This window comes from Octopus sinensis, linkage group LG9 (assembly GCF_006345805.1).
Source record: "Octopus sinensis linkage group LG9, ASM634580v1, whole genome shotgun sequence".
Classification (NCBI taxonomy): Eukaryota; Metazoa; Mollusca; class Cephalopoda; order Octopoda; family Octopodidae; genus Octopus; species Octopus sinensis.
The window spans coordinates 104217220-104229250 of NC_043005.1; the positions used below are offsets into that span (position 1 = coordinate 104217220).

At 34.5% G+C, this 12031-nt stretch overlaps 1 protein-coding gene across 1 annotated transcript; it reads right to left on the minus strand.

Annotated features, from left to right (window-relative positions):
- Positions 1-10844: 10844 nt before the first annotated feature.
- LOC115215498 (tigger transposable element-derived protein 1-like) lies at positions 10845-11630 on the minus strand. The gene has a single exon (XM_029784661.1). The coding sequence runs from the start codon at positions 11628-11630 to the stop codon at positions 10845-10847; it is 786 nt and encodes a 261-aa protein (XP_029640521.1).
- Positions 11631-12031: the final 401 nt, after the last annotated feature.

A 12031-nucleotide genomic window follows, 5' to 3' on the forward strand; every position in this document is an offset into this window, starting at 1 on the left:
GGAGTGTTTATTCTTCCTAGCACACATTTTGTCTCATTGACGCTTTTCAACAAATAATTTCAAACTTTGAATACGTATGTATAATGCATGCGCATGTATGTATGTATGTATGCACGCGGTGAAGGCGCATGACACAGTGGTTAGAGCGTCAGGCTCACAATCATGAGGTAGTGAGTTCGATTCCCAGAACGGTCTATGTGTTGTGTTCTTGGGCAGGAGACTTATTTCACGTTATTCCAGTTCACTCAGCTGTAGAAATGAGTTGCGACGTCACAAGTGCCAAGCTGTATCGGCCCCTTTGCCTTTCCCTTGGACAACATCAGTGGCGTGGAGAGGAAAGAATGGTATGCATGGGCGACTGCTGGCCTTCCATAAACAACCTTGCCCAGACTTGTGCGTCGGAGGATAACTTTCTAGGTGCATCCCATGGTCATTCATTTGTCTTTACCCTTATAAGTCTTTCCTCTGTCTTCCCTTCTCTGGATCTTTCCTTCTCCTATGTTTCCTTCTTTCCTTCCTTCCTGAGCGTCCAATAATACTACATTTGTTGCACGTCCTCGCGTTGTGGTGTTTTCTCTTTGTGTTTTCATGTTTGGATTAACTTTATGTATGTATGTACGTATGTATGTATGTATGTATGTATGTATGTACGTATGTATGTATTATGGATATATGGATGGATGGATGGATAGACAGATGGATATTCCCCTTTTCTCTTCGTTCTAAGTGTATTTTTGAATTTCTCGGTGGCAAGGTTATAAAGCCCCCCCCCAAAAAAAAAAAGAAAAGAAAATTGTCACCATTTCTGGCGTAAGTGTCCATCCTTTGAATCGTATAAGAACATTTTACATATTTTGAAGGTTTCAGACATCGAGAACGTTTGTAGCTTGTGAATTAAGGAGTGACGTATTTTCCCCACGAATACAAGGGCAGTTATACAATGCTCCACAGCGGTCGGGGTATAAATTCTTGATTCAATAATAACGGGTATGAAGCTGATAGTGTATCTTGTATAAAAGATCTGGAAAATTCTCATTAATAGCCCACATGTACCCTTCTCCATTTGCAATGTTCACATCAAGCGAATTGCTGATTTCAACGACAGACTTAATTTGTGGTCCCAAAGTACAATGTCGGTTTGGTTTTAATTTGATAGCATTTTTTTTTACTTTTAGGTTTCACCAATATTCCTTTGAGCTCGCAGTGTCAATATATTCTGCTTTGTTTGATTTGATTTTAATGTATGTATATATGTGAATATGTATTTATGCATAAATGTAGATATGTGTGTGTTGTGTGTGGGTGTGTGTAAGTGTATATGCATACATTATATATATGCTTTTCTCGCTGTATTGCGTGTTCGTGTATTTTTGCATCTTTTATTTTATTATTGATCTTCATATATAAATGAAGATATATCTTTTACATTATTTACATTATTTACATTCGACGGATATTTGCCCTCATCTTGTTTGTTGTTAACACAACGTTTCAGCTGATATACCCTCCAGCCTTCTTCAAGTGTCTTGGGGAAATTTCGATCCTGGATGCTCATTGCTGAGGTATTTTTCGATCTTCTTCTTCTTCTTCTTCTTCTTCTTCTTCTTCTTATTATTATTATTATTATTATTATTATTATTATTATTATTATTATTATTATTATTATTATTATTATTATTATTATTATATTATTCAGGTTACTGCTTGGAATCGAACTCCGAATATAAATAACGTAAACAATGTACATAATTCCTCATCACTTAAATATAGAACTAATTACCTTTTAATTTGCTGCTTTTCTTTTCACAAAATGAGAAGAAACATTGTAGCACTAATATTTTAACGAGTAATATCTATTTATTACCCGAAGAGACACAGCTGTGCCATCGGATACTCCTGAACCAGTTGTTAAGTGTCCCACTCGATGCCAGATATGTCGAAACAATTGTCGTGATCAATAAAAGTTCTCGTATCCTCCATCTTTCGTTTATCATTTACCATATATATTATATATATATATATGTATATATATATGTGTGTGTGTGTGTATTGTGTGTGTGTGTGTATGTGTATGCATATATACAAACATGTATGTATGTATACATATATTTTAATGTTTAATTTTATGCTATAATAAAAATAGTTCTACATTAAACTGATGCATTACTTAATACACACCCACACTAACACATACGCACGCACACGCACATATAGGGTACTATAGCCCCAGGCCGACCAAAAGCCTTGTGAGTAGATCTAGTAAACGGAAACTGAGAGAAGTCCTTCGTATATACACACACACACATATGTATATTATATATGTGTGTGTGTGCGTGTGTATGTGCGTGAATTTGTGTGTGCATTTCTGTGTTTGTCCCCCCTCCATCGCTTGACAATCTATGTTGGTGTGTTTACGCCCCCGTAACTTAGCGGTTGGGCAGAATAAGTATTAGGATTACAAATAATAAGCCCTGGGGTCGATGCCCGGCATGGATGCCTCTAAATAACTGAAACAAGTAAAAGAATAGGTATATATATACATTATATATACACCATACATACATAGATACATACACACATACATACACACACTCACACACACACACACATACACACATACACACACACACCACACACACACACATACACACACACACACACAACACACATATATATATATATATATATATATATATATATATATATATATATATATATATATAGTAAGTAACGATAAATTTTTTTTTAAATGCAGAATGCTCAAATGAAAGAAAATTTTAATAAAATGAGAAATTGATAAAATATATAAATATATATTTTTATATATATTTATATATTTTAATCAATTTCTCATTTTATTAAATTTTTCTTTCATTTGAGCATTCTGCATTTTTAAAAAAATTTTTCCTTACTTATCATTTCTCCACGTGCGGTCAACACAACCCCACCATTTATTGATCTATATATTATATATATATATATATATATATATATATATATATATATATATATATATATATATATTATAATATATAATATATTTATATATATATATATATATATAAATTTTCTGAATGTGATAAAAAACTAAGGCTGTGAAAGATTCAGGACATTTATGAATAGGTCTTACAGCTGTTTCCGGGATATTTTATATATCCCTTCATCGGAGACAGCGTGAGAAAATGGTTAAGCAATAGTTAATTTAGATAAGATATGGAATTGAGAGTGAAGTGGAGGAATGAAAACAGACGTGAGATATGCAGGGATATTGCATCTGTAGTTCCATTATTTAGGCAGAATGGTATACATATAAGATTCCAGTACCTTGTGAGTAAGTTCCAATAGTATTTAAAATTGGTCATTCCAAGCATTGAGTTTGTACTCAGTGTTATTGAAACGGTGTTATTGAATGAGTGATGGGAATGTCTATCTTGGGTTGCCTTATTCTTCTTATTTTTCTTTCCGTGTGCCTTCTTATTTTTCATCAACAATTTTAACAATTCAGTCAGTAGTGCATTCTCTTTTATTTATCATGACTTCTTGCCAATATTTTGCCTCGCTGTTAGCGAGCGGTCAAAAATGGTAATAGTTTGAAAGTTCAGGAGAATACGTATCAGGAGAATACGTTGAGTGCAGTAGAATATCTTAACTGGGCTCTTACATAGCAAATAAACGTCGTCTGGGTGAGCATTGTGTTGAACAAATACGCTGTGCCATCGGTCAGGTCATTTCAACCGGATTGCCCATTGAATGAATGTGACCGGCGACTATATCATGAAAGCACCCAATCTGCTGGATTATTATCTCGTGGATTGACACAAATTCTCGTTGGTAAACTCATTCAATCGATATTCATTGAAATGAGCAAGTCGGCCGGAACGCAGAGAGTCTCCAAGATTGAGTTTCTCCTCCTTGAAGCCCGAAAACTATTTCTATGCAGTTCTTTCAGTTATAGCGCTTTTCCTGGAGACAGCACAAATATCTCGAACGGATTTGGCAGCTTCGGAACCTTCACTAAGAGCGAAAAGAAGCTTCTGTCGAGAAAGCTCACATTCTTATGTTTCCACTTAGCACTCTATCATCATTTGCCTGAAGAGAGTTAAGTTAAACAATAAACAAAAGTTGTGGGTAAAGAATAGAGCTACAACCCCCATGCACTACCAACGCCTCCCCCCACACACACATAAAACGCTAGCATAAAATGCTATTTTCGTGTTATTACAAATATCATTGGAAATAACATTGGGAAAAGAATTTACCTGACAGCAGTATACATATATATATGCATATATATATATATATATATATATATATATATATATATATATATATATATACATATATATATATATGTATGTGTGTATGTATGTATGTATGTATGTATGTATGCATTATGTATGTATGTATGTATGTATGTATGTGTGCATGTATGTATGTATACCGTATTTTAATGTGTATAAGAAATCCATTTTTGTCAAAAATTTAGTTTAAAAAATATGGGAGTTTCTTATACATGGATAGTATTGTAATCCCTTACAAAACCTTTTTTTCAGAATTTTAAGCGCCCCCCGCCCAAATTAGAGGGTTACCTATACACGTTAACATGCAGTATATATGTGATCGCGAGTGTATCGTTGACGATTTTCTTTCTACGTCTTGCCTTCCTTCGACCATTCCTTTTTCTATGTTTCTGACGAAGAGCTCCGCTCGAAACGTTAGATCCTCCTTCTTTCTTTCCTTTCTTCAGTGTCCAATAACAAACACTATACTTGTTCTACGTCCTCGCGTTGTTGTGCTTTCTCTTTGCGTTTTCATGTTTGGATTAACTATATATATATATATATAATATATATATATATATATATATATATATATATATATATATGTACACATATATACATATATAGTGATATACATATACATAGTAATAGGGATGAATAACTATATAAATAAATATACATATATATATATATATATATATATATATTTTATTATTTTATTTTCACTTGTTTCAGTCATTTGACTGCGGCCATGTAGGAGCACCACCTTTGGTCGAACGAATCGACCCCAGAACTTATTCTTTGTAAGCCTAGTACTTATTCTATGGCTTCATTGCCGAACCGCTAAGTTACGGGGACGTAAACACATCAACATCAGTTGTCAATCGATGATGGGGCGGCAGACACAGAAATACATACATACATACAGTTTCCGTCTACCAAATCCACTCACAAAGCTTTGGTCGGTCCGAAGCTATAGGTGAAGGCACTTGCCCAAAGTGTCTCAAAGTGGAAGTGAGTGCCTAAAAATGTGGTTGGGAAGCAACCCACTCCTGCGCCTATATATATATATATATATATATATATATATATGAATATATATATATAATATATATATTCATATATCTATATATATATATATATATATATATATATGATATATATATATATATATATATTTCATGATATATATATATTATATATATATATATATATATAATATATTATATATTTCAACAATTGAGGGTAAAATTAATTAATTATTAATCAATTTCACCATATTCAGTATGCAAAGGGACCATTTAAGGCGAATTCAAATTATTACATATATAAAAGGGCTTAGTAAAATAAATTACTTTGCCACATACTGAACTCATTAAAAATAGCAGCTAAAAAAAAAACTTTTTTAAAACTATTTCCAATACTTAAAGAAAATCTCTCTCATATAGTGTTTGCTCAATTCACTCACGAAAGTATGGGGGTAAAGACATTAAAAAATCAAATGCAAAGGTTATTTGAGAACGTACGTTTCTAGATTAGTCAACTCGACATTTCTATCATAAGCTCAGAACTCCTTGTTTGGATTTGAAAACACTGAAGTGGGAGCATACCCTTTCGGCTTCTTATCGCTTCTGAAGATCTGCTCGAAACTAACAATGGCCAGCAAACTCAAAATATGCAAGCGAAGAATTTCTGCTCTCCCCTTTCCACCAGCGTGGGTTAAAATCAGTAAACACTATGCTTTTTCGGTAAAATCCGAGTTTGCTGGCACTGTTAGTTTCGAGCAGATCTTCAGAAGCGATAAGAAGCCGAAAGGGTATGCTCCCACTTTCAGTGTTTTCAAATCCAAACCAAGGAGTTCTGAGCTTATGATAGAAATGTCGAGTTGACTAATCTAGAAACGTACGTTCTCAAATAACCTTTGCATTTGATTTTTTATGTCTTTACCCCCATACTTTCGTGAGTTGAATTGAGGCAAACACTATATGAGAGAGATTTTCTTTAAGTATTGGAAATAGTTTTAAAAAAGTTTTTTTTTTAGCTGCTATTTTCAATGAGTTCAGTATGTGGCAAAGTAATTTATTTTACTAAGCCCTTTTATATAATATATATATATAATATATATATATTCATATATATATTATATATATATATATACTATATATATATTATATATATATATATATATATATATATATATATATATATATATATATTAATATATATATATATATATTATATATATAAGGGGAAGGAGAGAGAGAGACAGATAGGCAGATTGACAGAATGACAGAGGCAGAGGCAAAGAGAAAGTGGAAACAGGGGGAGGAGATGGAGAGAGAGAAATAGACAGAGTAAAAGAGAACTAGAATGAGTTGGATGGATAAAGGATCAGTGACAAATTATGACGGAAGAAGTGGTTGCAAAAGAGAAAATATCTGGAGGTAACCAAGCCGAAGAGCGGGGATGGGGGTAGATGAGGAAGAAGACGCTGAAGAGAAGAAAGTGGTGGGGTGGGGGTTTGGAAAGTAGCAGGGTGAATGCAATGAAAGTTTTGTGGCATTTTGTGCAGACAAGTTTCTTAAACAGATATAAAGAAAATTCGGTGCATTTCTTGTTGCACCGACATCGCTGCTAGCGCCGACGTTTCATATACAGCAACTGTAGTGTTTTGCCAAAGAAATGAGATATGTATATAGAAACAACAGAAAACTCACCGACCGTCACCACCGCCACCAACACTACAGACAAAATCGCACAAAAAGAAAATAAATCTCAAAAAGTATCTACCCACATTCTACACATTAAACATCCCGCACACCTAACAATAAAAACTGACGGGGAAAAAACGTAACAAAATGACCAAAAATAGAATAAAAACAGAAGACAATATAACAAAGCACAAACACAAAAAGACACAACCCAAAAGCTAACAAAACGAATTGAAATCGAGGCTGTATATGGTGACAAGCCAATAAAGATTCGTCACTCTTATAATTTAGTGACAGAAATGTCGTTGGTGCTTAATTGAAAGCTTTTGCCAAGACAAACTAATGGCGCCTTATTCTGAGATTTACTATTAGAAACCGAACAATCTTTAAACAGATATTGTTCCTGCATCTATTTCAATATATTCTGAAATTATAGACATCTACTCTGCCATTAACAAGCACACATATATCGTATATGCAGATACATATTCAGATGTTATACATTTGCATATATACCACACACATATATATAATATATATATATATATATATATATATATATATGTATGTATTATGTATATTATATATATATACATACAAATTTACACAAACACACAGAATCACATACACACACCTATACTCTCGTACATGTATACATATGCACAGGCATACATGTATATGTATATGTATATATATATATATGCATGTATGTATATATATTATATATATATGTATATATATATGTATATATATATATGGCATATATATATATATATATTATTATATCATATATATATATATATTTATAGATGGGGGCTTACGTATATGTGTACGTATATATGCTAGCATCTGTGAGTGTCCATATATCCAGCTGTATATATATATATATATATATATATATATATCTATACAGTAGCACATATGCACACACGAAGAGATGTTTTTATCATCCCACATAATACACACACCCACAAATGCACAGTGCCTCACAAACACACACACACTTACGCATATATATACATATATATATACACGCTTATACATATATGTTAATATATATATATATATATATATATACATGTTATATACGTATGTAAATATACTAATTTACGTATATGTGAGCGTGTTTGTACGCATGTTTGTGTTGTGTATGTGCGTATACATGTGTGTGTATGTGTGTATTTATGTGTAACATAAAACACTCCACAGAGTTATTGATTGACGAGACTGAATTTATTTGTATATACATAGTTAAATGAAAAGCAATCATTGAAATAAATCGATCGCTGTGCGAGTGTATATGTGTGTGATCGTATGTGTATGTATGTGTGTAAAGGTATGTCCATGTATGTGCATGCGTATGAGTGTGTAAGTATGTTTAGGTGATACGAGACTGTGTGGCTTTCTGTGTATGTGAATATGAATCTGTGCGTGTGTATTCTGCGGACACCCATTTATACATAATTCTGCTTAAAAACCCGTACTTGATATCTACACGCAAACATATATCTTTGCATACACAGATACAAGATTTGTGTACGTGTGTGTGTATTTGTGTGTGCGCGCGCGTACGTGCGTGTGTGAGAAGCATGACTATATGCATGCACAGAAAATAAATACAAGAAAAATAAGTTCTGCTTGATGTGCGCGTCATTTGAGCATGTTTAAATGGATGCATGTATGCGTTTATATGTGAATAATGTGAATATGTTTTTATGCTTTTAGGTTTCTGTAAGTGAATATGTTATTATAAACAGACTCACATTTATATTAATTAATATTATTTAACATTAATTAATTTACTGTGGGCATGCAAACTAAAATGTACTTTTGATATAAGGTTTTAATTTTTGATTTATAATCTTATTATTTATACCACGGATTCTAAAAGGAGCCCTTACTTGAAACGACCAACAAAATGAAACCAAATTGAAATGTTTGTCTGTCAATGTAAGTTCCATGATATACTTATAAATATAACGTTAAGTCTTGTCCCATTCTCAATCACAACTGTCCGACGAACGAGAATGTGAAACTCTGAGTAGCGGTTTTTTGAGATATTTTTTGTGATGTTTTTGCAGCTTTATTAATAAAGCATATTACTCTAACTCCTGTATTCGAGTACTATTTTCCCCCACATTGTTTCACATTTATGTGCTTACTCTGGTGTATACATACATACATACACACACACACACACACACACATACATACATGCATACATACATACATACATACATACATACATACATACATACATACATACATACGAGGATTACGTTCCTAGAGCAACACGCGTATATCGGACGTGGCCCATAAAAATGCCAATAAATGTCAAAATATAACGTAAAATATTATATATATATATATATACTAGCAGTATCGCCCGGCGTTGCTCGGATTTGTAAGGGAAATAACTATATAAGCATTTTTAGAGAGTTATAGCAAAAAAATAGCAAAAAAATTCATTAAAAATGGAATAAAAAATGATGGTAATTTTTTTTAAATCGTTGACTCATCGTAGACATTTTTAGAGAGTTACTTCCCTTATATATAGCGAAAAATGCATTAAAATGGAAAAAATGATGGCAAATTTTTTTTTAAATCGTAGACTCATGTAGACGCTTTCTTAGCCATTTCTGTTTTGGTGTCTTCAAGCCATGAAGTCGTTGTTCTAAAAGAACGCTGGTCTCCTTGACAACGCTTTACGACGTTGATTTCCTTACACTCCCTTCCCCACAGGTGCAGGTGTGCGCGTGGACGCCAACTCCGCCGCCATCGATACATGAAAAAATATGCATTAAAATGGAATAAAAAATGATGTTAAATTATTTTTAAAATCGTAGACTCATCGTAGACGCGCGCTAATAGCCAGACGGGCTCGATATGAATCACGACTATAAGATACCCGAATTTGGTTAAACTGCACCGCAAAATGTGGGAGTAGTTAGGAATCTAAATCGAAGGGGACAGACACTCACACAACTACAGTTTTATATATCTATATATATAAAATATTTAATGATAATTTAAAAAGTAAAATGTACGGTTACTCACCAATAATGAATGATTGATTTAAGAAGGTGATGAAAATAATGAAGGTAATGACTGCACAGCAAAGAAGATTTAAATCTCTTCAGGTGACGCCTCTTCTTCAGGTGTTTTAGGGGATGTCGTATCTTCCTGCCAGGCTTTCTTGGTGGGCTTCAGGAACATTGTGATGGGAAGTTGCTGTCGCTGTTTCTTCATGGTGGTGGGGAGGGTTTTATATGTCTGGATGGCAACATCGATAGTATTTTTAAATTGGAGAGGCCGAACCATATAGGCATCCCATGATTCCGCCTTTCCTTGCAATTCCGTTGCTGTCCTTAAAAGGTTGGACAAACGTTCGACCTCTTCCTCTGGATCTAGCGCTTCCTCCTCCTCTTGGCTGGCAGAGTCTGTTAACTCCGACAAATCTTCGTCTGTCAGGGTTTCAGAGTGGGCATCGATGAGATTGTTGACCTCTTCTTACGTGATGTCATCAAAATCATCGCCTCCAAATACCTTTGCCTGTTTCACCACATTGTTCTGAATATCTTCAGGTGAGAAGCCCTCGTAGTTCTGGTCACACTGTGACCACACCTTCCAGCATACGATATGAATTACTTTTTCATGTCTTTAAGAGTTTGGACTCCCTCGATTCAAATCCAAAGTGTGACCACCATGTTTATCCATAACAATCAACACCTTGAATTCTATGCATACGTGTTGGAGGTATTCCTTGGCTTGAGGGATGAAGCATTAATGTAACCAATTCAAAGTTAGACTTTTGAGGTTGGGAATCCAGTGGACAGGCAGCAGGTTTTTATTTTTATTTTTGAAGGCCCTCGGGTTCGTTGACTGGTTTTACCATGAAGCCAGCAGCATTGCCACACATAATTAGCGTCTCTCTGTCCTTCTGTACCTTAAATCCTGAGGCTCGAGTTTTGTCCTTCATTATGTACGTTCTGGAAGGTATTTTCTTCCAGAAAAAGCCAGTCCTTTCCACATTGAAAACCAGTACCGTCATGTATCCCTTGTCCTCGATGATCTGCCTGAAGATCTCAAGGTACTTCTTGACGGCTTCTTTGTCGCCTGATACTGTCTCTCCATACAGGGAAACACTCTTTATTTTAAACCGTTTCTGGAAACGGTCAAATCGTCCCTTGGCGACTTGAAAATCTTTGGGCTCCGGTGCTGTCAGTGGTCTTAGTACTTCGATGCCTTCTGCTCCGTCTCCTCTGTCGAACTGCTGGTATGATTTCCGCGCTTTCTCGCGGAAGATGTTACCACTTAAAGGAATGTTTTTCTTCTTGCAGTTACTGGTCCTCAATGCCAAGGTAGATTCCATCCTGACAAAGTGCTTATTATTCACTGTCGTTATCTTTTTGGCACTTTCATAGAAAATTATTTCTACGGTAGACCTGATCGCCACCTCGTTCTTCTTTATGTAGCGTATAGTGCTTTCTTTTACAACATAACAGCGACCTTCTGCAGCATACCTTTTACCTTCCTGGGGCATATTCAGCAGTTGTACCTTCTCATGGAACGTCATAACTTTTTTCTCGCGCTTAGGTCCACAGCCAGAAGCCTTAGGTGTAGGACGTTTGGGTGGCATCTTAGGGCTTTAATAACATTCTACGAAAAACACAACACTCAACAAAACACTCGAGATAGCTACTGGATTGGATACAGTTTTCCCCCCAAAAGACGTACAATAAACATCTTCCTAGCGTCTAATATGCGCATAGCACCAATAGGAGGTTCAGTAGAGAATAATCATGGTTTTGAAAAATTTACTTTGTATTATCACTAGATACAGTAATCTATACTATAACAATAATTATAATAGGAGAGAGAGAGAGGGGGAGTGGGGGAGAAATTGTCACGAAAGAAGTAATAAAATGTTACGGACGATATTTACGATTCTGCGGTGGTTTCCGCGAACAGTTATTCGTTCCGCAAATAACCGGGACCGCGAATAAGCGGGGGTACACTGTAATTAAAAATATATATATA